The sequence below is a fragment of the Mustela lutreola genome, chromosome 8 (assembly GCF_030435805.1).
Source record: "Mustela lutreola isolate mMusLut2 chromosome 8, mMusLut2.pri, whole genome shotgun sequence".
Classification (NCBI taxonomy): domain Eukaryota; kingdom Metazoa; phylum Chordata; class Mammalia; order Carnivora; family Mustelidae; genus Mustela; species Mustela lutreola.
Window position 1 is genome coordinate 77676415 of NC_081297.1, and position 27663 is coordinate 77704077.

The 27663-nt window shown below is 41.7% G+C and overlaps 2 protein-coding genes across 9 annotated transcripts in view; one reads left to right on the forward strand and one right to left on the reverse strand.

Annotated features, from left to right (window-relative positions):
• AMN1 (antagonist of mitotic exit network 1 homolog) overlaps positions 1-4781 on the forward strand; it is a 104920-nt gene extending 100139 nt beyond the window's left edge. For all 3 annotated transcript variants that reach the window (XM_059185709.1, XM_059185707.1, XM_059185708.1), the window contains exon 10: positions 4211-4781. In XM_059185709.1, coding sequence (XP_059041692.1) covers positions 4211-4284 — 74 coding nt within the window. In that variant the 3' untranslated portion in view covers positions 4285-4781. The remainder of the gene's footprint in view (positions 1-4210) is intronic.
• Positions 4782-7332: 2551 nt separating this feature from the next.
• ETFBKMT (electron transfer flavoprotein subunit beta lysine methyltransferase) lies at positions 7333-14600 on the reverse strand. 6 transcript variants are annotated; one of them, XM_059185706.1, is made up of 6 exons: positions 14442-14593; positions 13787-13965; positions 13367-13405; positions 12242-12682; positions 10197-10327; positions 7333-9220 (listed from the first exon to the last, which is right to left on the reverse strand). In XM_059185706.1, the coding sequence occupies exons 4-6, from the start codon at positions 12565-12567 to the stop codon at positions 8877-8879; spliced, it is 801 nt and encodes a 266-aa protein (XP_059041689.1). In that variant the 5' UTR covers positions 12568-12682; positions 13367-13405; positions 13787-13965; positions 14442-14593; the 3' UTR covers positions 7333-8876. The 6 variants fall into 6 exon arrangements, with proteins under 6 accessions (XP_059041689.1, XP_059041685.1, XP_059041688.1 ...); XM_059185702.1 differs by having other exon boundaries at positions 13268-13405; XM_059185705.1 differs by lacking the exon at positions 13787-13965 and having other exon boundaries at positions 14442-14600.
• Between the last annotated feature and the right edge of the window lie 13063 nt (positions 14601-27663).

Genomic DNA, 27663 nt, shown 5'->3' on the forward strand with positions numbered 1-27663 from the left:
ATCTTAACAACAGAGACACCGACATAAATCTGTATAAAAAACCATACCTTTACTTTTTACTGTGCTTTTTCTAATAACCTCCCACAATTTGATCCCTTCCCAACCCCTCCCCCCAACATCTTTCTTTTGTCTTTAGCTGAAGTTGGTATTTAAGGTGGTGGCTACGGCCATCTCAGGGAGTTTACTCATTTTCCCCGGCGTATCTCTCATGCATGCATGAAGTATACATGTTTTTCTCTGGTTAATCTCTCTTTTATTATAGGGCGGTCTCAGCCGAGAACTCAGAAGGATAGAAGGAAAATTATTTTTTCTTCCCTACAGTTTCTACAGTGTTCTGGCAAGGGATCACTAAATACTTGGAGAACCCACAGTTTCTCTTTATAGCATAATAAACTCACAGGCATTGGTTATTCCTACTATTCAAAGCATAATCCTAAATACTCTGTTTTCTCCAGAAAAAGGTGGCTGAGCAGACTTTGAGTAATGTAATACTGCCATCTAGCATCAAAATTTCAAAATTACCGAAAAATATACTGTATGATTTACTGGAGGGAAAAATGTCATCCTATTTATGTATAATAATAAATTTCTATAGAAGGATGACACAAATGCGGTCAGAAAACAGATATTTATATATGTTTGATAGCATGTTCATAATCAGTAAAAATGCCAAAATAATTTAAAAACACCAACCACTAACCAAAATGAAATTGGGAAGTATAAGTTTCCAATTTAATCTTTCTTTTTAAAATTGTATTTGTTGCTGTGGGTCTCTTGAATTCCCATATAAATATTAGGATCATCTTGTCAATTTCTAAAAAAAAGAGAGAGAGAGAAACAACTGGGACTCTGGGAGAGATTGCATTGAATCTGCAATCAATTCAGAGTATTGTCATGTTAGTACTATATTCTAATTTATGAACACAGACAGATGTCTTTCCACTTATTTAGATCTTGGATTTCTTTCCACATTGTTTTGTAGTTTTCAGACTAAGTTTTTCACTTTTGTTAAATTTATCGCTAAGTATTTTATTATTTTTTATGGTAATATAAATGAAATTCTTTTCTTAATTTAACTTTTGGATTGTTCATTGCTAGTGTATACAAATATATTTGATTTTTGTGTATTGATCCTGTACTGTGCAATCTTGCTGAACTCATTTATTAGTTTTAATTTTTTAGTGGATCCCTTAAGATGTTCTGTAATTATATAGGACATTCTATATGAATTACATAATGTACAAATAAAAATAGGTTTACTTCTTTCCTTCCGACATGAATACCTTTTATTTTTTTTCCTTCCTAAATTTCCTTAGCTGAAACCTTCAACGCAATGCTGAATAGAAGGTGGGGAAGAATAGGGACACCTGGGTGGCTCAGCCAGTTAAGTAGCTGCCTTCAGCTCAGGTCATGATCCCAGGGTCCTGGGGTCTGGCTCCCTGCTCAATAGGAAATCTGCTTCTCCATCTCCCTCTGCCCCTACCCACCCTGCTTGTGTGTGTGTGTGTATGCATGTTCTCTAATAAATAAATAATATTGAAGAAGAAGAAGGAGGAGGAGGAAGAGGAGGAGGAGGAGAAGAAGAAGAAGCAAGAGCAGACATCCTTGCCTGTTTCTCATCTTAGGAGGAAAACATTAGTCTTTCATCATTAAATACGAAATTTAGTTCTTTCATATAAGGTTGAAGAAGTTCCCTTCTATTCCTAGTTTGTTGAATGTTTTTACACGAGTTTTGTCAAATGCTTTTTCTGTGTCGATTGAGATGATCATGTATTTTTTATCCTTTATTCTACTGATATATGTCACAGGCAGAATAGCACCCCTAACCAAAGATGTCCACATTTTAATGCCCATTAATTAAATGTGGAATGCCCTCATTCCACAAGGCTGCAAATGGAACTAAAGTTGCTGATCAGTGGACTTTAAAATAGGGAGATTATCCTGATTATCCAGGTGGGCCCAGGGTAATCATAAGGGTCTTTATAAGGGAAGGAGGCAGGGGGAAGGAGAATCATGGAGTTGGCAGCATGAGAAGGACTCTGTCCACTGTTACTCATTTTGAATATGGAGGCATGCAAGGAATGTGGTGGCCCCTAGAAGCTGGAAAAGTCAAGGAGGTGAATTCTCTCCCTTGAGCCTCCAAAAAGAAGTGCTGATCCGGATTAGCCCAATGAGGTCTAATTTGGAATTCTGACCTCCAAACTATACAATAATGAATTTGTGTTGCTTTAAGTCACAGATTGTAGTAATTTATTACAGTAGCAATAGGAAACTAATAAAGTGTATTACATTGACTGATTTTTCAGATGTTAAACCAAACTTTCATTCCTGGAATAAATCCCAGTTGATCATGGCACACAAGTTTTTTTAATATATTGCTAGATTTGATTTGCTAGTGTATTGTTGAGGATTTTTGAGTATATATTCATTAGAGATGTTGGTCTAGTTTTGTATATGTGTGATGTCTTAATTTGGCTTTAGCATCAGGGTAATACTGGTCTCACAGAATGAGTTGGGAACTACTCTCCGTATTAGTAAAGCCACTCCAGCTTTGTTATAGTTACTGTTTTCATGATATAACTTTGTCCATGCTTTTACTTTCATGATATAACTTTGTCCATGCTTTTACCTGTCTTTAATCTAGATTTCCTATATAATGGATTTCCTTTACAATAAATATTTTTATGGCAATAAAACTGCACTTTTTCTCTTATGAGCTGCTATTTTTTAAAAATTAGCTGCTGATGTAAACTTTTGCTTTTTTAAGTTTAATTCCTTTTCATTTTCATATACTCTGGTTCTCTTTTTTGCATCAAGTCTTGGTATTTGGGCTTCTTTTTGGTTTGTTTAAAATAAAATTTAGAGAGTGCCTGGGTGGCTCAGTCATTTAAGCATCTGCCCTCAGCTCAGGTCATGATTCTAGGGTCCTGGTATTTGGGCTTCTTTTTGGTTTGTTTAAAATAAAATTTAGAGAGTGCCTGGGTGGCCCAGTCATTTAAGCATCTGCCCTCAGCTCAGGTCATGATTCTAGGGTCCTGCCCATCAGGCTCCCTGCTCAGTGGGGAGTCTGCTTCTCCCTCTGCTCCTCCCCTGCTTGTCTTCACTCTCCCTCTCAAATGAATAAATATTTAAAAAAATTAAAAATTAAAAAATAAAATTTAGAAACCGTATGTTAGACCCACTTTTTTTTTTTTTTTTTTTCTGTTGGTTTGTGAAATCTATAACTCTAACAACCACTAAACTAGAAAATTTCCAAGACTAGTTTGGAGTGCTGTTGTATACACAACATAGGCTGTTTCTATTAAACAAGTTTAGTAAACTTAAGAATAATTTTTAAAGTAGTAACATTTTATCAGTATTTTTGCTTTAACTCATATTTTTAAAAACTTTTTAAAACTTTTATTTGTTTATTTGACAGAGTTCACAAGTAGGCAGAGAGGCAGGCAGAGAAGGTGGGGGGGGGGGAGGCTCCCCACCGGCAGAGAGCCCGATGTGGGGCTTGATCTCAGGACCCTGGGATCATGACCTGAGCTGAAGGAAGAAATGTAAACCATATTAAAATCAATACTATACATTGAGAATTCAGAATAATTGAGAACCATCTAAAAGTCCAATAATATGGATTGGTTAAATTATAATGAATTCATGTTTTACTTATCTATTAAAAATCATGTTTTATAATGTATTGTGTGACATGGAAAATGTTTACCTCTAGGTCAAGTTGTCCTATTCTAGTAATTGCTCCCTCCCCTAACCATTTTGGGTATGTTGCTGCTTCCCAAATTGTCTTATCACATCTATTGGCTTTCTTTAATCTGGCTCACTGCTTTGCACCCAGTTGCTTTGTTAATCCCTGCTCAAGCACACCATGTTAGTGTGTCTGTTGCCTGCCAGGACCCTGAGAAAATTTATACACAGGTTAATGGTAACATTATAGCTTTAATCTCTGGCTGGGGTAATTAAGACAAAATTGCAGAGAAAATGATGAATGCCTAATTTCAAGTATTATTATGATATGTGCACTGCAGCTGATAATGAGGGTTACCACTAATTAAATGTTTTAAGTTATTGTTCTTTATATATTATCCCCTTCAATCTTTTCAATAACCCTATGAGGTATCATAGTTATCATCCCTAGTTTATACATGAGGACAAATTAAATATCTTTGATTATTGTGAATTAATATATTGTCATTGTTTTCTTTTGTAGATCATTCACGAGAAGTCCTGGAGCAATTAGTAGGCCCAAACAAACTAAAGCAAGTGACATGGACTGTTTACTGATGCCTATTGAAGCTTTTCAAAGCAAGGATCTTTATACTACATTCCCAGGAAACAATGGTCTTAGAGATTGGCTTTCAGATAATGTGCTTTTTGCTTTGAAGTTAACAGACCCTTAAACATTTAATAGTGCTATTATCCTGTTTGTTTGCGGAGTCATTGTTTTTGATATGGTAAGCCTAGCATGCCCTCTGATGTATTGGAGTTGGGGGGCTGTGGGAGGGGAGTATTGTGTTTGTTTCTTAAATAACAAAGTTTTAAATTACCAGTTTTTCCTGGAGATTTCCTTCTCCTACCTGCCTAGTTGAGAGAAATTTACCAGTATGAATAACCATTAGGAGAATTCTTAGTATCCCTAAAAGCGTAATTTCCTTCCTAGTTATTTTCTGGCCCCTACTTTCCTTAAGTATTTAAATGCTCATTGGCCAAAAAGCAAAGTTGAACATCAGGCCTATGTATCCTCACAGAATTTAATATTTCAATAAAACAAAGAAATAGAATAGTTTACTGTCATAAACCCATGACATCATCCAACTCAGCCATTCAGAATATGAATGTTACTGAGACCCTTGCCCAGCCACTTAATTAATTGTCATGGCTACTTTTCCCAAATACATGCTATTGATCTATGAAACTTCCTCCTTAACAACTGCATTCAGGAAAGCGGAAGAATGAGTAAACAGTATCAATATAGAGGCTGTTTCCTAAAGATCTATCAGTTTCATATCCTGAACTAAACAACACAGATCTTAGTTTTCAAATGAGTTGCAGTACTCTTTTTATAATCATGAAATTCTCTGAAGTATATATAGTGTGTTTAAACCATCCCAAATTTAGTATATTCCCTGTGCCATGAGACTGTCTCAGTAGAACTTTTTAAAAAAAGATTTCCTACTTTAACTCTGATGTAGTACAAAAGAAGGGACGTATGGGATGGTAGATTTCTTCTAAATGTTTAGAAGAGGGTTTGTACAGTCAACTCTATTTCTTGACCTCACTACTAATTACTTTATAAATGCGGTATATATATATATATATATATATATATATATATATATATATAAAGTAGTATATATATTTATAAAGTAATTAGTAGTGAGGTCAAGAAATAGTATATATATATATATATATATATATATATATATATATATATATCAGATATATATTGCCCCTCATAGATAGGACATATGTATATATGTGTACAATGGGTAAGCTTGTTCCACCTATGAAATTTTTCTAAAGACAAATTCAATAAAATGTTATAGTAAACATCAAGCAAAGTTGGTAGCTTTTCCCCCTTTTGGGGAAACAAGTTTTTCAAGATCTAAAGTGTCAGCTTTTTAGGGTCTATAAGGAATTATCTTCCTAGAAGCACTTTGCAGTTTAATATTCTTGCCTTTCTATATTGCTGGTTGTATTAATATTTCTGTTTAAAATTTCAGTACCCCATTCCTACCTATTTCTATCATCCTCACTTCATACTTCGACCTCTTTACTTTTCTTCTTACCATCTGTCACCCTCTGGCATCTTATCTGTTTTTATGATCTGCTCCCTAGAATACAAGCTTCATAAAGACAGGAACTTTTGTCTTTTCTTCCCAATGCCTAGAACAGTATCTGTACATAATAAGCACCCAATATTTGTTAAATGAATAAACACACAAAAAATGAATGAATAAATAATGGAGAAAAATGAATAACTAGAAATAATACCCATACTTCCAGTTTCTAGCTTGATGTTATTAAATGATTAGAAGTCCTCACTCCTGTCCTTCTAAGATAAAAGCTGAACAAACTGAAAATCATGAAGTGGTACAGTATTACATGAATGTGGACTTAAGACTAGTTATAAGTGTATACTAGGGCAACCACTAAACACAAATTTTTAAATATGTATAATTTCTATCCGAGAGGAGAGAAAATGGAATCATATAAAATTCTCAATTAAAGCCAGAGAAGGCAGGAAAAGAGTGGAACACCAAAAAAGAAACAAGGAACTAGGGCAACAAATAGAAAACAGTTATAAATATGGTAGAAATTAATCCAGCTATATCAATAACCCTTTTAAATGTGAATGGTCTTAATACAAACCTGTTTGTTAAACTATTGTTGTGGAAAATCTGAAGCAGCCGAGGAAACTCAAGGGGCATGGGGCAAAGCAGGAAGACTTAGCTTTATTATAGCGGGCAGGCCCAGCGGGATCATTTCCCAAAGACTGAGCACCCAACAGGGTTAGGAGTGAGTTTTTACCGTTACGGGTGATGGGGGATGGCAACAGGACATTTTCACAGTCTCTCAAGGCCAAATGGCCCCTTCAAGTGGAAGTATAATCTATGTGGAGGCATCTCAGGAGAGTGCTAAATCACCCCTGGGGACTTGTTTCTTTTTCTTTTCTTAATCAAACAGGACCCGCCTCTGGTCTTCTTCTTCTGCCTCCGCAGAGCAATGAGTTGTTATCTTAACCAAATGGGATGGCCATTTGGTCTTTTCTTCTGCCCTAGCAGGAGCAATGGGGAGTAGCTGAGGGGTTAGGGACTGGGGCCGGGGAGTCTCTATCCGCATCACTATGAAGTCATTCAAGGCTCACCATTATATAAAGGGGAGATTTTAAAATATCTCAAGTAACGGGCACCTGGGTGGCTCAGTCGTTAATCAGCTGCTTTCAGCTCAGGTCAAGATCCCCGGGATCCTGGGATCAAGGCCTGCATCGGGCTCCCTGCTCAGTGGGAAACCTGCTTCTCCCTCTCCCACTCCCCTTGCTTGTGTTCCCCCTCTCTCTCTGTCTCTCTCTCTCAAATAAATAAATAAAATAAAATATCTTAAGTAACATTTGGATATCTCAAAGACCTTGTACCCTTCTAATAAGTCACCAAAAGAGGATAACAAAAACAGGGTTTGTAGATATTTAGACATAAACATAAATCTCTTTGTCTCATCAAGTTGACTTCCGCAGTGCTCCAGAGTATAATTTACTCTTATCTTGCTGGGAAGTGCAATTTTCAATTGGAATTTTCAAAGGATATTGTCAACAAAACTTTTTCTTCTCAAATATCATCCAATGCCATTGTAACCTTTAATTTCTATTAATTTTAACCAAGTCTGAATCAAAATTTAGGTTGATCACATTTAAGACCCAACATACCAATGGAAATTAGATGCACAAAAGTTGTTTCACTGGGCGGAAATAAACTCTGACTTCCAAGTTCAACAATATCCAAATCCTCCAGAGCTGGGCTCCCAAACTCCCATCGAATTATCCTATTTTCCTATCTAAGCAACAGCTTGCCCTTAATTGCTTTCTCCACATTTCCACTGTATGACTATAACTCTGATCACATTGGGATTATGGTAATCCCAATGGCACGCATGCGTTATTAGACAGTTTGTATATAATGCACACGTTATGAACAACTCCAAAGCAGTACTTGAAAACATTAGAGAATTAGAAAGGGTGCATTTTATATTTCACTTGTAACACATGTAACGCTGGTGTTTAGTTTTAAATTAGAGAATAGAAAATCTATAGTACAGAATCATAAGACCCAAAAGTAAAACTCGGAGACCTCCCATCCCAGTCTCCCAGGTATCTGGTACCCTCCCAGAAGACAACCACAGTTAGCAATTACTTATTTTTCAGGGATATGCTATGTATGTTGCGAACAAATATGTATTGTATTTGTATATATATATACACACACACACACACATACACATATATGGGTACCTACAGACATCTTTTCATATGTTCCTCTATAAATAGTGGTATGCTATACATATTCTTCTTCACATTCTCATTTATGTCATAGGTTTTTTTATTGATATATAAGATCCTGACAACCTGGACCACGAAGTGGTAGCATAACCAATTTCTAGCTAACCTTAGTGAACCATAAAGAAGCATCAGAAAGTGTCATGGTATCGCTAGGAAATTCTAAAATCTTTAATTAATTAATTAATTTTAAGATCTTTATTTTTATCCACGATTGTCAGTTGAGGTCCTATTGTGTACCAAGTACTGTATGAGGCACTTTATTCTTTCATTTAATAAAATACACTTGAGGTGAGGTTTCTTAAGTTTGTTACAGTTTTATAGATGAAGAAATTAAAGTTCAGAGAGCTTAACTGGCCTAAAGTCCCAACGAGAAAGTGACAAGAGTTGCCTGACTCCAAAGCCAACATACTCTGTAGCACACTAAATGCAGCTCTGATCTTTACAGGTCATTGTTTTTGAAATACAGTACTTTTCTCTATTTTGTATTGTGTCTAATTTGAAGTTCCATCATATAGTTATTCTCAACTACAGAAACAGACTTCGCTTTTTCATTTTCTTTCTCATTCTTCTCTACTATATAAATTACATGTTGCTACCATTTTGGTACTGCCTTCTAGAATTCTATTCCTATAGCAGTAAAAGTAGAAAACTGTCAGGTAGAGATTTGCATATTTGGCATAATGCAGAACGAGTTACATGACAAAGGCTGACAGAACTTACGACTTACTATTTTGGAAACAAGATATACATGCTTTAAACTGGAGGGTCTTTCAGCGTTAAACCCAAACATAGTTATATTCACACTTGGAAGCACTTGGACAACTCAAGGCTGAAAATCCCATACTGTGCTTGTTGTCAACCCATTGTTTTCCCTCCTGGTAGGCTCTGGAAGTGAATATTCTACCACTTTGTGCAGTTGATGTTGAATGCTATGTCCACTAAACTGGGGTCGTCCAGGGTCACCAATCAGTACTTGAGTTCTGTGGGTCCAAAAGCAATTCTTCAGCCATTGATGAAGACTGTCTGCAAGGTCTTCATCATAAAACATATCTCCAAGCACAACAAGGTCCCACTTTTCTTGTTCCAAATCCAAAATGTTTTTGGTTAAAATGGGGAAAGGGTTCAGTTGGTTCAATTCACAATTCAGTATGATAGCCATTCCTGCAACTTTAAAAAAAGCACATAATGAATTGCTTTATGCTAGGCAGTTTTAATCCCTTATTGATTAATTTAAGTAATTTAGAAAATCTAACAATATTTTTTCCCTTTTATTGAAAGTTGTTTTTTAGGTAAAGAATATCTACCAACATAAACTATTTACTGCAATTTTCAAATATATGAGTGGGATATCCTAAAAACAAAACAAACAGTACAAAACACCTAGAAATGTGGAGGTTTCAAGGAATACTTGCTGATCTAATAACCAAGAGGTTTGGTTTATTATAGCTGTCTAGGGAAACAGGTCTTGGACTTCAGCAACCTGAGTCCCCTGTATAAAATAAGGATCTTGGGGCACCAGGGTGGCTCAGTCCATTAAGTGTCTGACTCTTGATTTCAGCTCATGTCTTGATCTCAGAGTTGTGAGATCAAGCCCTACACTAGGATCACATGCTGGGTGTGGAGACTGCTTAAGATTCTCTCTCTCCCTCTTCTTCTACCCCTCTCCACCCCCCCCCCCCAAATAAATAAATAAAATAAAAATAAGAATAAAAGCTAGATCCTCAGTAAAATTGAAAAATAAAAGAAAATCAGATAAAATTTAAACTGACTTGTCTCAACTTGGGTTTTAATGGAATAAAATCACCCTCAAAACACAAGGCCTATCTTCACTTGGGTTTTGGGTCAAATATATACAACCTACATATTTCAGGAAATCCCTTGCCCAGAAATTAACAGTAAGTATTCCTGGCTTGAGACACTTTGGGCTATCCGACAGACATAAATACAAATCCTCTTAAGAAATATGCACTTCAATTCAGGACCCACAGGATCTTCACAGATTATGTCTCACTGAACATAAGTTCACAATATCTGATGACAAAATATGCATGGAAATAAGCTATCATGTTGAGGCATCCATACCTATTTATCCTGGAAGAAAATAAAGATGAGCTTTAAATATTTTAAAATATGAGATCCTTACTAGGGTCTATGTCATTGGCCAAGATCCTTGATGCCCCACTCATCTTGGCAGCAATAGCTGTAGCTCCACATCCACTCCCAAGATCTAACACAGACTTTCCTTTAACAACATCAGGATTATCCAAAAGATACCTAATTTGGAAAGAAAACAAAGAACACTATCTGAGATAGAAAATCTTTTTTTTTTTTTTTTAAGCTCTATGCCCAACATAGGGGTTGAACTCATGACCCTGAGATCAAAAGTCACAAGCTCTAATGACTGAGCCAACCAGGCAATCCCCCCAAAAATGTCTTTTTAAAATACTGAGCACTTATTATGATCCTGAAACAGTCAAGCACCTACAATATAGACCAACAAAATACTGTTATAATAAGGATTCAGTAAACTAGATTCAAAATTCAAAATTAATTGTCCATCAGAGAGTGGTATTACCTATAGCTTATGTTGAGTTATAATGACCTCTCTGGTAGGTACAAAGTCCAGTTCAATCAATTTGGACCAAGGCTAAACAGTTATCAAACACTGAAGATGGATGAGAAACCCTGAAATAATATATATCAACCAACACTTGACCTTACTACTGAAAAATAAAGAATATCAGGGATTATGGCAAAGTAGGGGTGTACATGGCTGTCTAAATGGAAAGCTGCTACTCATCTTTAGCTCACTGCTGCCATGTAGAAATCCTGTGTTAATCAGATACTTCTGTTTTTTCAAGATCAGACATTTTTACATGAAATTTGCCAAGTTTATTTTTATTTCTTATTTTTTTAAACTTCCCAAGTTTTAAATGTTTGCAACTGATTTTTCATTTTAAGTTTACATGTAAAAGCCAAACAAAACACATCTGTTGGTGTACCAACTTGTGACCTCTAATCCAGTCTTAAGGAATTTGATTGTATTTTTATTTGAAGTTGACAATCACTCACTTTAATAGACGTCACTGAAAATGTCAATATTTGCAAGGTATGATGTAAGTGAACATAGCTTGAAAATTTGGCAACAACCAGAAAATCAGAATTTTTTGATAACACCTAGAAAGCTTTCCAATCTTCAGGATTCTCTAAACAGCTCTACATATGCATTTATTTATTTTGCATTTAAACTATAGACAACATTAATTCTGTTAGGTCATCCCACTCCCGCAAATGAGAAGTGCTTATCCATTTAATTTTAGAGGTCAATAGGCTGAAGGTATAAGCAAGTTTAATCATTAAATAATCTAAAAGCAAAAACCAGACTGAAATGCTAAAAGCTCTTGCCTTTGTCTCAGCAGTTGTGTTTTAATAAAAAGCATAGTGTGATGTATGAGAGAATGTCCGAAAGAATATTTCTGCAGTGTGGGGGCTGGGGGGTGGGGGAAGAGGAGACCTTAACAATGTAGATTCAGGGCACACCTGGCTGGCTCAGTTTGTACAGCATACAACTCTTGGTCTCAGGGTTGAGAGTTCAAGCCCCACAATTGGCATAGAGCTTACTTGAAAAAAAAAAAAAAAAGAAAATGCAGATTCAAGTCCAGAGTTGAGCTGAGATGTCACTATGTCACTAGAGAAAAGGGAATCCTTGTGGGGCCCACTCAACTCAGATCTCTTGTTTTTTGGGTAACTGAAAGAAGTGAGCCTCCAGGGAGGGATGGAGTGTGAGGCTCAAGGAGCAACATTGATGAGATTAAATTAGGAGAGCTGAAGGACTGGGGCTTTAAGAAACTGCACTGGCCATACCTTATGAACCATGAACCAGAGAACAGTGTGAAATTTCCAGGTCATTCATAGTATCTAGGGTCTTGACAGCTGATCCTAGGGTTTCTCTTAGAGAGAGAGCTATATTTGGGGAAATACACTGATCAGCCTGGAGTATGCTTAAATTGCTCCAAATTAAGAAAACAAGAATTTGGGGGTTTCACTGTTTTTTGTTTGTTTGTTTTGTTTTGTTTTGTTTTTGTGAGGAGCAAAGAGAATGCAGAGTTGGAAGGGGCTGAAAAAAGAATCTGAAGAAAACAGGATCTGTTTGGGCCTTAAAGCTTCCCATTTCAGATAGGGAAATACCTAGACAGGGCCTGGCCTCCTGGCCAGTAGATTGCCCAGTAAGGCTCGCTGTAGGGCCACAGGTCAGCTTTTTGCCACCAGAACTTGCATCTGGGCGTCAAAAGCCGCAACTGGATTTCAGGGGTGAGGCTGCCACTGCTGGTGACTTCAGTGTTCTCTTCCAGGAAAGCTTTCATCTCGGGGTCCAAAAAGCTTCCAGTTCCTCTCCAAGGGGAATGGCCCCAGGGAAACAAGGAAAGACCATTGCTTCTCACAGCTTTCAGAAAGACATCACAGTGGTTCACGTGAAATAGTGCAAATGATCTCCAACCTAGGCTTGAAGCCATCGTCCTTTTCCAAAACCCAGGTTCTGTCAACGTGGCTGTTGATAAGAGCTGCTGCTCCTCCAGAGGAAGGAAGGGTCTGGCTGATACAATAATCTCAACTGGAATCTGTGGGTCTCTAAAAACAGAAATAATACTGAAAATTCCAAGGTTCACTGACACTTCCAAATCCCATTACACAGGAAGAACATATTACAGTATAAGCTCTGTAGCAGATGATTCATAAGTGCAAGCCCATTTCAGATGGAAATATTGGTGCATCAACTTAGGAAAATCCAACCTTTTAAAAGGAAGTATTTTGGGGTGCCTGGGTGGCTCAGTGGGTTAAAGCCTCTGCCTTCAGCTCAGGTCATGATACCAGGGTCCTGGGATTGAGCCCCGCCTCTGGGCTCTCTGCTCAGCAGGGAGCCTGCTTCCCTTCCTCTCTCTCTCTCTCTCTCTCTCTCTCTCTCTGCCTGCCTCTATGTCTACTTGTAATCTCTGTCAAATAAATAAATCTTTTAAAAAAATTTAAAAGGAAGTATTTTCACAACAAAGGCCTTTTAATAATTTAGAACAATAAACATACAAGCATTTGATTTTGAGAGAAAACCTCCGGAACATCCAGTTACATAAAATTAGGTTACATAAAATAAGGTTTAAAGTTCTTTCACACACACACACACAAAATAAAGTTCTTTAACACATTCAATAAATCACTTACCCTTAAGCAGGCACTGTGAGCAAAATAAGTCTCCATCTTTGGGACGCTTAGATTCTAGCGGTGAGGTAGAGCTGTCACCAGGGCAAACACGGTTCTTACCTTTATGAAGTCTTGCCAAGAGTTGTGGAGGTTACCAAACTATAATTGTGGACAAAGATATACAAATTATACTGAGTAAACTCTATTTATGTAATGGTTGTTGTAGCATAAAACATCAATGTAATCAAAAGTCAGATTTTTTTCTTAAAACTTCATGGACTTGTCATAAAAGAGTATCAACTCGCAAATATCCTCCTGTAACTACCTCCGATGACTCATCTTTACCAAGCCTAGGCCGAAAAGGCTTGCTCCAATAGAAAAAGGCCTTGGTAACAATAAGAAAGAATAAGAAACAGCTTAAACACAAACTACATGCCCAGTTATTTGGGACCTCTGAACTGTTCTTTATAAATGTATTAAACAGTCCTGTACCCATCCGCCCAAATATTTACAGTAGGCGCCCCAAACTCAAACGCCTACCAGGGGGCCGGACTGGTGACCCTGAGTGGTGCCGCTGGTTATAGCAGAGATGCTGTGGCGACCTGGAGACTGTTTCTGAGCAGTGCAAAGGGGCCAGCAAACTGCTTCCAGGTAAAAAGACACGCTGCCAGATCTTCCAGTTTCTCAAGATAATCCAAGGCTTCACACATAACCCCCCACTTGTAAACAAAAGCGAGCAATTAAAATATCAGAACACAGGGCAGACTAAAACGCCTGCCAGGCCACTTGTGTACGAGCTCAGGGTAGACCTGCACTGGGTGTCATCTCCCCTTCGTGCTCTCGGAATCCCAGGGTCTCGCCTCTTCTCTCTGGATTAATTGTTAGGAGCGTTGGGTCAGCCCTTGAATCGCACGAGCCGAGGCTTGTAAACACAGCACGGCAAACAGGAGGTGATTTTGGTTTGGAACCTTAGGTCGTCTACACCGGCGCCTCCCCCTTCCACCCCAGTACCAATGGAGCATCCTTTGTGAACGTGATTTTGCGGGGGACACTATGTACCTGTTATTAATTGTTAAGGAAAGAAGAGGGGTTAAAAGGGGTAAGTTTCCAAAGTGTTCCTGACCACGTTATTTCCCTCCGAGGAGAACGGGACTCGGTCTTAAAGGGGCAGGCACAGTCGTCCTTTTGTCCTTACCAGGCTGGCCTAACAGCCGCCCAGCGAAGCGCTTGCCTTTGTGCGTCCTCCTGGCATTCTTCAGTATCGCACCTGGTGCGCCGAGTTCCCCCAACCCGCAGGCTGCGCGCGACTCCGGGTGCCGTGCGTGGACCGCGCGCCCCGCCCTCCTTCCCAGCAGCCTCCCTCGGCCTTCTCCTACTTTTCTTAAAGCGGCAGGGCCTTCAGAAGAGGCGGAGCCCCGACCTCGCTCTGGAAGCATGGGACCATCAAACTGATTTCTGCGAGATCCAAACTGTGGAGCGTTTGCTTTTGCCAGTCACTTGTTGGAAAGGAAAAAAGTTTCTCTTCCTTTCCTCCATCCTTCAAAGCTTCTTCCAGCTGCTCTTAGAATTAAATTGACATGAAACACATCAGCCGAAGAAAACCAAATTGGATCTTGTCCCTGTGGGAAGGCCAGGTGTAGGAGAGATGCAAAAATAGAAAAGTAAAAGGTTTACATGTCACCCTGAACTAAGGAGAAGGGAGTTTGGGACTTCAAACGGAAGGAAAGTAATGCACAGAAGATGAAAAGGTATAAATGTTTACTGGGCCGCACAGAAACTATAGGACAGGGAGAGAATTTTAACAACAGACTTGGCTGAATTCCTCCCTATCACACCTAGTTCATATTATGCTGTAATTATCCATGGAAATAGATTTCTTTTGGAGCACATCCTCTATTTATATTCTTCACGTTAAAAGGCTTCCCTCCGGAGGCCTGGCTCCCAGGCCCTCCAGTTTGGGGACCCCTGAGCCACATCCCAGGACTCTACCTGCCAGTCAGGAGCAAACCTGCCTTTTGGAGTTGTGCAAATCCCTCAGAGCTGGAGAAACCTGCATGGACCCCCAAGGCCACCCCCACCTTCGGCGCCCACGGCTGCCCATTAACCCAGAGCCTGATGTCCAGCCTGATCTCATTCCTGGACTCTGCCCCAGGGAGCTCCCCTCAGCGTGGGTCGGGCTGTGGTCCCAGACTGGTGAAAGACGCACCTAGCAAGAAGGCCCTCCAGATACCGGGTTTGGTGCACGGCCAGAATCGCTACACAACGCGGCCAGCTCTAAACAGCACAGTTTCCTCCTGGGTGCCAGGTGGAATCCTGGGGTGTGGCTCTGGATTCCCCAATCTGGAGGGCTTGGGGGACAGGCCTCTGAGGACAGAAACCTGAAAACGCAACCTAGGGTTAGGGTTAGGGCCTAGGGGCGTGGCAGGCCTGATCTGCTGGCACGGAGGCTGAGCGGGATTGCCCAGGGACTGAGTGGATGGCTGGGGTCAAAGGGGGCATCAGGCTCAGAGTTTGGAGCCAAGTGGTGTTGGGGAAGGTGGGGGTGGCCTCAGGGAGGAGTGCAGGTTTCTCCTGCTCTGAGGGTTCCACAGAGCTCCAAACGGCTGGTTTGCTCCTGGTGGCAGGTGGACTCCAAGGGTGGGGTTCAGGGGTCCCCATTTTGGAGGGCTTGGGGGGGCCGATCTCTGGGCACAGAAACCTGACAACGCAACCATACCGTTAGAATTAGGGCCTGGGGGCATGACAGTCCCGATCTGCCAGAGCTGAGGTGGCATCCCCAGAGGGCAGAGTAGAGGGCGGGGCTGGCCAGCATTCTGAGGTGATCTGGGCTGGGACTGCACCTGGTGATTAGAGGGCATTCTCACAGGGTTCCCGCGGGCACCCCTGGGGACCTCGGTCGGGGCCCAGGTGACTCCCCTGAAGGCTCCTGCCATTGGAAGCGAGTTTAATGGGGGTTTCTGCCCAATTCTAATGAGCATTCTGCCCAAATTGGTACTGATTTGGGCAGAATGCTCTTGAGAATTGGCCGGTGTTGGTGGCGACTGGGGCCATGTGTGCACCCTGTGTTGGGAGGGCTTCTAGCCCTTCTAGCTTCTTGCTAGGTGCGTGTTGGGTTAGGGTTAAGGTCAGGTTTAGGGTCAGGATTTAGGATCATGGTTTAGGGTCACGGGTTAGAGTTAGGGCTTAGGGATTTGCTAGGGTTAACTTATTTGCCTTTAATACAAGATGTCCACACTTAAATAAGATATTTTTTTAGAGGGTATATTATGGTGAGCAAAGGTTAGCATGTAACCCAAATAGTTACAGAGAAGAACCAAATGTTCCAAAGCAGCACTTAAGACAATTATTTCTTGACAGTTATGTTTTATGGTCAATATAATTAAAAATTGAATTCCTCTGTGACTCTTCTCCCAGAAGAATTCGCTGGCCCTGTCTTTCTGGTCTTGGCTGAAAAGCATTTTCTCAGTAGACTTCCTTAATGGGCCTCTCTGAATAGAATGGCTCTCACAGCCCTTAGCCTGCATTACTTCCTATCTTTGTTTTATTGATTATATCCCACAGTCTTTGCAAGTTCCCAGGTGGTATTATATTTGCCCTAAGAAGACACTCCATAAATATTTATTAATTCAACAAGAATGACTTTCTTTTTAATAAAAAATATTCATGTTTTATCAGTGAATTTTTTTAACCATATCAGAATATATTTGGAGAAAGCTATTGCTCCATGAATATACATCTGTCAAGGCTGTGGCTTTATTATGTCCTGTCATGCTTCCCTGAACTAGTCGGAGCACTCATGGCCCATGTATGAAGCTCAGCCTCAAACCTTGTGGATGAGTTCTGTGACGGCGCTGGTGGGTATTTGGGGGACTTGCCCTGTTGGACAGCACCATGTCATCTGGGGCCAGATGTGACGTGAGCACCCTCCCTTTCCCTAGCTTTTTCCATCTCTCTCTACCCTCTGTCAGCATGTGGGTTTCCTACCAGCCATATCTTTGCAGACAAACTCTGAGATGGCCTATGGCTTGGGACTCCATTGACATCAAAGTCTCATTATAACCAGTATCAGAGGTTTCTGTGGCACTGACATAACTTTTGTTCCCGAAATATGCCCCATGAAGAGTCCCTGAGAGTCAGGGAGTCCAGGAAAGATAAATGGGTGATTGTGGCTCTAGCTAAAGCCACTCTGCGGGGTCATGCTGGAGGCCACCTCCCATCTCAGTCTGGCTCTTTTGCTGATTTCCAATATGACCTAGGAGAGTCCCTTCATTGGAGCTTCAGGCTCCTCATTTCTAAAATGAGAAAATGTTTTTAGATTAATTGATTCACTAAAGACTATGGAGTGAGATCCTAGGAAGCGCTGGGCAATCTCCAAGATACATTCTATCTCAGGAGTTCTGACTCCCATCGTCCCTGCTCCTGTTGATTTCCCTCATTGGACACAATGGCTATTCCATGGAAATTTCCTAGGGCAACACTGGGCTAGCAAGTATCTTCAGAGTGTGCACCCAGGTTATCTGTGCCCCCAGGTCATCTGAGAAGCCATGAGCAATTCTGAACCCAAACCAAGGTTTTGGCAGTGCTACCTACTTGCACACAAACAGCAGTGCCTGAATCAGGCCTTCACTGCAACAGCTGAGCCGGCTTAGTGAGGGCCTTGCCCAAGACACTAGCCCCATGACACTATGAGGGCAGAGTGAACTTAGGCAATGCGACAAGGGATTCTACATCAGGGTAGATGATGCAAGGCACCGTTTCACAGCAAACATGACAAAAAAAAAAAACCCATTTAAATGACAGAATAGGGAGCGCCTGGGTGGCTCAGTGGGTTAAGCCGCTGCCTTCGGCTCAGGTCGTGATCTCAGGGTCCTGGGATCGAGTCCCGCATCGGGCTCTCTGCTCAGCGGGGAGCCTGCTTCCTTCTCTATCTCTCTCTCTGCCTGCCTCTCAGTGTACTTGTGATTTCTCTCTGTCAAATAAATAAATAAAATCTTTAAAAAAAAATAAATGACAGAATAGTAAGTTATTAAACGTACTCTGTATGATGGCAGTGATGGGAAACGTGAAGGGTGGGGTCAGAAAGGGGAATGGGAGTTCTTTGAAGCAGGCTGGAGTCATCATGGGTGGGAGTGGGGTGTCTCATGGAGGAAGAGACCAGGAGACTTGTCACGGGTTACAACAGTGCTGCATCAGGGTGTGCACTCTGCCTGACCCATGGCCCCCAGGGGCATTGGGGGCATTCTGGCTCCAGAGGATTCACAAACTGCAAGTTGGCCTGAGCAGAGCCTTCGTGATATGTCTTCTTATTTCCTGGGTGTGGCTCTTTCTCTGCTTCTGGAGGCTGTTGATTCTCCTTTGGTTTTCCTCTGAGCTGCAGTATTTTGTGTGGTTTCAGGACTGTTAGTTGACACAAATTCTTCCTGAAAAGAAGTGGAATAGAAGTCATCATTGTTTCCTAACTAGACCTGAATAGATTCAATAGTAATAGCCCTTTCCCAGGCCCCTGGGCGTTCATCTGCTTGCCAACTCTGAGATTTTCAGAAAACATCTTCTATTCTGAACAGGTTGAAAAAATTAGTTTGGTTTTTAAAAAAATTCAACAAAGTCACACTTCACAATCTATACAATGATCTGTGAACATTGAATGAACAAGGTTTGACAGGAAAAAGGATGAATGGGCTTTGCAGTGCGGCTTGGGGCACTGTGTACTCACTGTTGCCTCTGTGTGGCCACTCTCCAGATAGCACATGGCCAAATGGGTTCCCATTTACTGGATTCAAGGGAGAAAAAGGCAAAAGAAAGTTGGTCCCTGAATTCCTTAGCTCCTAAAAACCATCCTTTAATTTATGAGCAGGATTATACATAGAGTATCTCTTAACTAGAGATTAGGGTTAGAATCAGGGTCAAGTTACATACATTAATTATGGACAGCTTTTTGTATGTCAGTCTTACCTGCCTAAGGTGTTTTTAAAAAAATAAAATGGGAGAGGATATAGTCACCAAAGCACTGAGCACATTACCTGTCCCTGAAAATAGGAAAACAAACATAATTATTGTTTCATCTTAGCTGAGGACCAGGAGCTGGTCCTACAGGTACTAGGCAGGTGTCATCTGTGGCCAGCTGGCCATCTCCCGCCGACACCCACACGCAGTTCAGCACATCCTCTGCTCTGCAGCAAACGGACGGACCAGGTACAGGTGGGACTCCCTCCTGTCAGGCATGACAGGTAGAGAAGTAGGCTAGCTCACATACACATGACATGTTCTTTTGGTTCCTTGCTATCTGCCTCCACTTTCTGTCACCCTGGTCCTGAACCTTTAGCTCCTGGGAGAACTTGGGTTTTCAGATTTCTGTTGACATTTCAAACTGTAGATCTGTGTTACCTTTGTTCCCTATCTGTGGGTTGGAGATGAAAGCAGGAAAAGTCATCATAGTCTGAAAGCAACAAAAAGAAATATCAAGTGTACTCTGCCCCTGGCACCTCAGGCTTGAAAGCCATGGCCAGCTACGTACTTCATGTTCTACACAATCAGGTTTAGGGACTCACAGATGTATGTTAAATGAAATTTACTGAAAGAAATCTTGTTACCAAAATTTTTGCCTTGTAGAAGACAGTTTAGGGACACCATCCCTCACCTGCCCTGTCATTTTCAATCTGACCAATGCCTGGTCATACTGACACGTGTAGCCACACAAGCTCACAATTGTGACATCCTCCTGGAGCACTTTCTGGTACCCCGCCCTCCAGTCTGGCCAACCCTGCATACCCCCAGTCCTCCTGAGTGTTCCCTGTTGTGGTGCATGTCACACAAGGCTACCATTTGTTGTCTCTCAGTCTGTCCTTTCTGCTTGGAGTAGATCTCTCTCACAGGTGCCTGGCTGGATGACAAGTGGAAGAATGGTTTCAGAACCTTTTGTCCTGGAACAGCAAGTGTCCTTCAAAACCCTGATGGGCAGGGGGAATCTCTGTCCCTCTGTGTTCCCCCAGGCTCAGTGCAACATAGTGTCCAGGACAAGGGACTTGGGAGTCCTCCCAGATGAAGTTTGTTCTATGAAGGTGGATTCCTTCTGAGATCATTATGGAACCACATTGCATGGCTATTCCTGTGGGACAGAAAGCATGCTACTGTGTGTTATTCTCCTTGCACACTGTGGCTAACGAAGAAACACATGGTCACACTCACAAGTTTACACTTACACCTCCGTTTCTGAGCATCACTACCATGGAAACAACATGAATTCCCATTGGGCTGCAGACCTGTAGACATGCCATTCAAGGTGTACATAGAGTAGGATGGAGATGGATTTCTGGCTAAAAGGATGGAAGTCCTTGCCTCTGGGGGTGAAGAAATTAGATTTTACCCAGAAGGTGTTACATTCTACTTGAAGAAGTGAGATGATGCTAGGATCTTTGAGACCAGGGATCGGCACAGACTTTTCTGGAAAGTCTTATGTAATGATTTTCTGTTAGGTGTTGCAGGCCATGTGATGTCTCTGACAATGACTCCACTCTTGCACTGTGGCTTGAAAGCAGCCACAGATCATCCATAACTAATGTTCCAGAACACACTTGATTGAGAGAATGCGGGGGGAGTTCCCATTTGGTCCCCGGGTGGTAGTTTTTCACACCCCAGATTTGCAACATGATGGATGATGGAGGAGAGGGCTCTTCTTTTCCAGTGGCAGAGTAGGAGTACACTGGGATCTATCTGTCTGACCCCAGCCCCTGAGCATGAAAGGATAAAAAGATGATAGTGAGATTGGGCAACAATTAAGGCCTCAGAGGGCTATCGTTATTGATAATTTTTTGGGTGAATTCCCTTTCCCCTACCCCTTTTCTCTGTAGGCCTCAAGCTTCCCATAAAATGTCTGTGGTTGAATCCCATGTAGGTAATGTTTGGCTCAGTTCTTCTCCATTGTCTGGCAGGTATATGTGGGTTATATACAACACAGATGCTCATCTTGTTCAGGTCAAGACCATGAGCACACTTGGGGTTCTCCTGAGGTAGCAGAGGATCTAACATGTGTGGGCTTCAGGATGAGTTCGATAGCCCTCAGCAATGTTATGGAGTATGGGCCTGGCCTAGGCCACTTCTGCAGTCATGATGGAAAAGCCTGTGGCCTGGGTAGTCCACCCCATGCTTGGCTCTGCAGGCTGAGACCCAAGCTTCCTCCCACCTCAGTGGCTGGGACCAGGTCACATGCCCATGGATGAGCCAATCCCTGGAGCCAGGGAGTGGAGCCATGGAAATTGGCACAGGTTGAAAGGACCTCTGTTGTAATGACTTTTCTAATGGTCGTGGTGGCAAGGGGATGTCCTGCGCCCTCTTCAGGCGGTAGAGGGCAGTGCAGGACTAGGGGAGCTCAGCATTCATCCAGAAGCACCTGCTCCCTCCTGGAGCCCAGCTGAAGCCATTTCATTCTGGAAATTCAAGCTGCATAAAGTTCAATATCCTCCAGCCTCTCCAAAATAGCTAAGGAACAATGAATTGAAAACAATATTGAATGACAACAGTCCCTGACCCAAACAGTGGCACTGAACTGGACCCTGGCTCTGACACAGATCCATACTCTGACCTCAACTAGCTCTCAAGACTGGCCCTGATCCCAATCCAAGACCCTAACCCTAGCCCCCAACCCAAACAATGCTCACAAGAAAAAAAAAGGTAGAAAATGAAAATATCCATCACTGGTGAATGCATAAGCAAAGTGTGCTGAAGGGTTTGAATTTGGGTTCAGGTTCAGATTTCAGTCAGAGTTCTAGATTAGCTTTGGGTTTAGGGTCAGGGTGAGGATTTAGAGTGAGGTTCAAGGGACCAGTTAGAGTTTAGGGCTTTAGGTTTATGATTTAGGGTTTAAGACTCAGGGCTTCTGGCATAAAGTTCAAGGTCCAATTTGGGGTTTGGGTTCATGCTGGGATTTGGGTTCAAGGTTCATGGCTCAGAGTTCTGATATAGGGTTTGGGTTCATGGTTCAGGGCTTGGGCCCAGGGCTCAGTTTCAGAGTCTAGGCTTCAGGTTCAATTTGTGTATATTGACTTTGTTTCTTACAAGTTTCTTGAATTTATTAGTTTTGTTCACCTTAAACTCAAACTGCCAGTTATTTGACCAGCAAAATGGGTTTATTTGGGAAGAGCAGAGAATGGCAATCTGGGATGAGCAAGCTATGGTCACATCACAGGCAAGTGCAAGAAACAAAGGAGAGGAACATTATTTCATGGAGAAGGAAGAAGTTGGGATGGTTGCTTGGAAGGAAGGTCCACTGGAGAAAGGCAGGGGTTTGCAGTGATGGAGGATTCTCACCGAGCTGCGGGGATGGTGATTTCTTGTAGGAGATGAACCCTCCAGCTTCCCCTGGAAGGGCCTGGAAGGGATGAGTCTCTCCGTGGGGGATTCTAATTCTGTAATGGGTGCCAGATGCCCCCTTCCAACCTCCCCTTCTGGCCTCCCCAGTCCACTTTACCGAGGCTTCCTTTCACACTTTTTCACAGTTCTAACCAGGTTGTGGTGGAGCGTTGTGGAGAATTGGAATTCCAGATCCCACTGCTTCTACTGCACTCAGGACACAGGGCCCCCTGATTTAATCCTCCCACGAGTCTCTTGCTAACATGTCGCCTCCTTCAAGGGTGAGTGGCCTCTCCACGGTGGGTGAACTGAATCTGGGAGGGCTTGGCCTCCATCCCAAAGTCTGATGTACTCTCTGCTTCTGTGACATGCTACTAACGTGAATGTTTGGAAGAGTCATTTACTCTGCGGTGATTTCAAATCTGCAGTAACTTGTCACAGCAGCACAAATGTCCTTTATCTGCACACTCAGACTCCCCAGCCGTCGTTTCTTTATCACATTCTTTTCACACAGGTTACTTCAGTGCTTTTACCCCAAACAGCGACACTGTCCAGTGGAACCACCATGTAACCGCAAGTGAGGAAATCATGATGGTGCCCATATTTGAACCCATACCACAGGCCCACTTCAGATGTCATCACTGGCCTGACAGTCTGAAATGTCTTCTCCATTCGGATCCAGTTTTCTTCTGGAACTTCTTCCAGGACTTTCCCTTATTTGGATAACCTTGATGGACTTAAGGAGCACAGATGGCTCCAATCTGAGTGGTATTTCTATATGGCTTATGTCACTGGGGCCGTTTTCAGTGTTCATCCACATTGTGACATGCATCAGTCCTTCATTCACTTTTTCACAGTGACTAAACATAAGAATATTGACCCCTTAAAACCATTCACGTACACGATTCTCTGGCCTTCGTTCAGTTCCCACATTTGTACATTGTTCTCCAGAATTTTCTCATTCTCCCGGAGTAAGCCTGTATGCATGAAACACCATTGTCTTTTCCCCTCAGACCCTGTAGCCACATCCATCTTTGTCTCCCAGATACCTCATCTAAGTGGGTTCACACAGTATCTGTCCTTCCTTGACTGGCTGATTTCACTCAGTGTAATGACTTCCAGGTTCAACCCCTGTTGTAGCCTGTGTCAGAACTCCCTTCATTTTCAAAGGCTAAATCATGTTCCATGGTGTATAAACCACATTTTGTTTATCTAGTCATCTGTCAGTGGACACTTCGATGGCTTCCACCTTTTGGCTGTTGTGAGAAATGTTGCTCTGAATATGGGTACTCCTACTTCCAAAATTTGGGGGCATATAGGCTGCAGTGGAATTCTGTGTTTAATATTTTATGGAACTGCCATATTTTCCCCCCAAAATGAATTATTTTACTTCATTCCTTCATAGGGCAGAACAATATAGGCATTTATGGATCTACCTCATTTTGTTTATCCTTTTCCCCACGGATGGACATTTGCATAGTTTCCGGTTTTTGCCTATTGTGAACACTGCTGCTATGAATATTCCTGTACATTTTTGTTTGTTTGCTTGAACCAGTGTTTTCAGTTTTGTTGTTATATATCTAGGAGTACAATTGTTGAAACATGGTAATTTTGCTTTGATGTATTTGAGTAAATGCTGAACTATTTTATATATAGACTGCACCATTTTTCACAAGTGAAGTTTAAGGGTTTCAATTTCTCAACATCCTTTCGTTATTTTTTGTTTTCTTGATCATAGTGATTCTACTTGTTTAAAATGATATAAAAATGGGACGCCTGGGTGGCTCAGTTGGTTAAGCAGCTGCCTTCAGCTCAGGTCATGATCCCAGCGTCCTGGGATCGAGTCCCATATCGGGCTCCTTGCTCGGCAGGGAGCCTGCTTCTCCCTCTGACTCTGCCTGCCACTCTGTCTGCCTGTGCTTGCTCTCCCTCTCTCTCTCTCTTTGTCAAATAAATAAATAAAATCTTAAAAAAAAAAAAATAAAATGATATAAAAATGATTTAAATCTTCATTTCCATAAAGACTAATGATGTTTAACATCTATTCATGTGCTATTCACCATTTTTATGATTTCTCTGGAAAAGGATCTATCCAAGTACTTTGTCCCTTTTAAAAATGGGGTTGTCTTTTTGTTCAGTTGTAAAGGCTCTTTACATATTCTGGGTAACAGACTCTTACTAGATAAATAATGTACAAATATTTTCTTCCATTCTGGGGACTGTCTTTTCACTTTCTGGATGGTATCTTCTGATGTACAAATATTTTAAACATTTTTAACGTTCTTTTTTAGTGAGAGAGAGTGTGCAAGTGGACAGGGGCAGAGGGAGTAGGAAAGAGAATCTTAAGCAGGCCCCACACTCAGTGTGGAGCCAGACGTGGGGCTCAATCTCATGACGCTGGGATCATGATCTGAGCCAAAAATTAAGTCAGACAGTTAACCAATTGAGCCACCCAGGTACCAGGACAGATTTTTAATTTTGAGGCTATTACTTAATCTATTTTTTTCTTTCCCTTCTTATGCTTTGGTGTCAGATCTAAAAGCATCGCTAAATCCAAGGTTATGAAGATTGATCCCCATTTGTTTCTTCTACAATTTATAATTTTAGCTTTTACATTTAGGCCTTTAACTTATTTTGAGTTAATGTTTATATGAGTTGTGAGGTAAGGGTCCAGTTCTATTCCTCTGTACATGGATAGCTAATTGTCTAGCACCCTTTGTTGAAAAGACTATTCTGTCCCCCCAGTGTAATGTTGTCCACCCTTGTCAAAATTCAGTGGACCATAGATGAATAGGTTTATTTCTGGGATCTCAGTTAAATCCCATTGATCTGTATGCATACTTTTAAAAAATTAGTATTTATTTAAATTTTTTTGGTAAATTTAAATTCAAACAATTACATATAATGTATTATTTGTTTTAGGGTGTATACATACCTTTATGACAGTATCACAATGTTTTATTTACTGTTGCTTTGTATTAAGATTTGAACTTTGGAAGTATGACCTTTCACCTTTGATTTTCTTTTTCAAGATGGTTTTGGCTATTTTGCGGTCCCTTAAAATTCCATATGACTATTACGATTAGCTTGTTCATTTCTTCCCAAAGGCCTTTGTGAGATTTCTTGGGAACACATTGAATTTCCACATTGCTTTGTGTAATATTGCCATCTTATCAATAGTATGTCTTTTCACCACCATGGGGTGTCCTCAGATTTATTTAGGTTTCCCTTACTTTCTTTCAGCAATATGTTGTAATTTTTAGTGTATAAGACATACACCTTCATTACATTTATTCCTAAGTATTTTGTCAATGTTGATATTTCCTAAAATGGAATTATTTTCTTAAATTCCTTTTTGGATGATTCACTGCTAGTGTATACAAATAAGAGAGATTTTTGTGTATTGATATTTTGTCCTATAATTTTGTGGAGCTAGTTGTAATAATTTTTTGTTGATTCTTTAGGAAGTGCTCTATATAAGATGATGCCATCTCTGGTCTCTGAATAGAACTAGTTCTACTGTTTCCTTTCACACATGGATTCCTTATTTCTTGCCTTATTGTTCTGGGCAGAACTTTCAGTACAATGCTGAGCAAGGAGTGAAAGTCAGCATGTTCGACTTGTTTGTGATTTCAGAGTAGAGCTGTCAGTCTTATTGAGCATGACATTTGATTAGGGTTAGGGTTAGGGCTTAGGGTTAGGGTCTCCCTGTCCTCTGCTGTACAGAGCCCATATTTCTCTGGTAACTGACAGAGTGATCTTTTCAGAACAAAACCTTTGATCCTCTCTGTGACCTGCTCCCCAGCTGCCTGTCGTCTCCAGCCTTACCTCTCTTGCCATATCCTCCCCACCCCTGTGGGCCTCCCAGATGTGTGGTCATCCCCATGTGCCTTGGGCCTGACTCCATGCCTTTATATTCTCCTGCCCTCTGCCATGAGCAGTCTTCTCTCCCACTGCTTCATGTCTGGCTTGTTCCCCTGTTGGCTGGACCTGGCCTTGCCCCCCACCCCAGCCTCAGTGACCTGACTCATATCTGCTGGGTGTGTGTGGCCTTGTTTTCTATTTAAATGTAGTGCCCACTTTCCCCATGTGAGCGATTTACTAAGCTGCCAGGTATGGGGCAGGCACAGGGAAGTAGCCTTAGTGCCTGTGTGAAAAAATCAGTCTCAGGGTGCCTGGGTGGCTCACTCATTAAGCATCTGCCTTCAGCTCAGGTCATGATCCCATGGTCCTGGGATCGAACCCCAGCGTGTTGGGCTCCCTGCTCAGCGGGGAGCATGCATCACCCTTTCCCACTCCCCCTACTTGTTGTCCCTCTCTAGATGTCTCTCTCTGTGTCAAATAAATAAAGCCTTAAAAAAATCAGTCTCGGAGGGGCTCACCACCCTTGCTGACATTGGGGAAGCTGCTGTCCTCACAGGTAGTCCCCTCAGAGAGAAAAGACTTCCAACTTCTTGGGGCCAGGGCGATGTAGACCTGGACCTGGAAGCTTACACTCTTGGATTCTCGGCTGGGACCTAAGCAAGCCCCCTCTTCTTCTAGCAGTTCTCTTTTCCCTTCCCTGCCCATGGGCTGGACCTGATTCCTGATCTGGGAGAGTTTGGGGGTGACTGCTCCTAGGAATAGCAATGGTTGACTGATGGACCTTGTCAGCAAGAGGCCCAGTAGCCTTCAAGGGAGGACTTTGTCGGGGTAGAGACAGCTCTGTGGGGGCCAGTGACAGGGTTTGCCTGGGAGCTCAGCACAGGGTGAGTGTTCCTGGCTCTAGCATGCTGACTGTGGGGTTGGTTTCCCCCTTCTGAAGCCTCAGGCTCCCCTTTGTATGATGGGGTGCCGATAGCATAGGTAGGGAGGCCCCACAAGGAGACTTGCTTGGGACAGGCTGAGAGAGCAGCTATAGCTTAAAACAGCCCTGTGCCTACCCCCTTGAAGAAGGTACACACTTCCATGGCCCCCAGCTCTGGGGTTCTGCCACCAGCCTCTGACAGTGATCCTTCTCCCACCTTGTCCCTTGTCCTTGTAGACAGGTGGTCTTCCTGGAACTGTTTCTGCAGAGGGCAGAGAAGCCCATC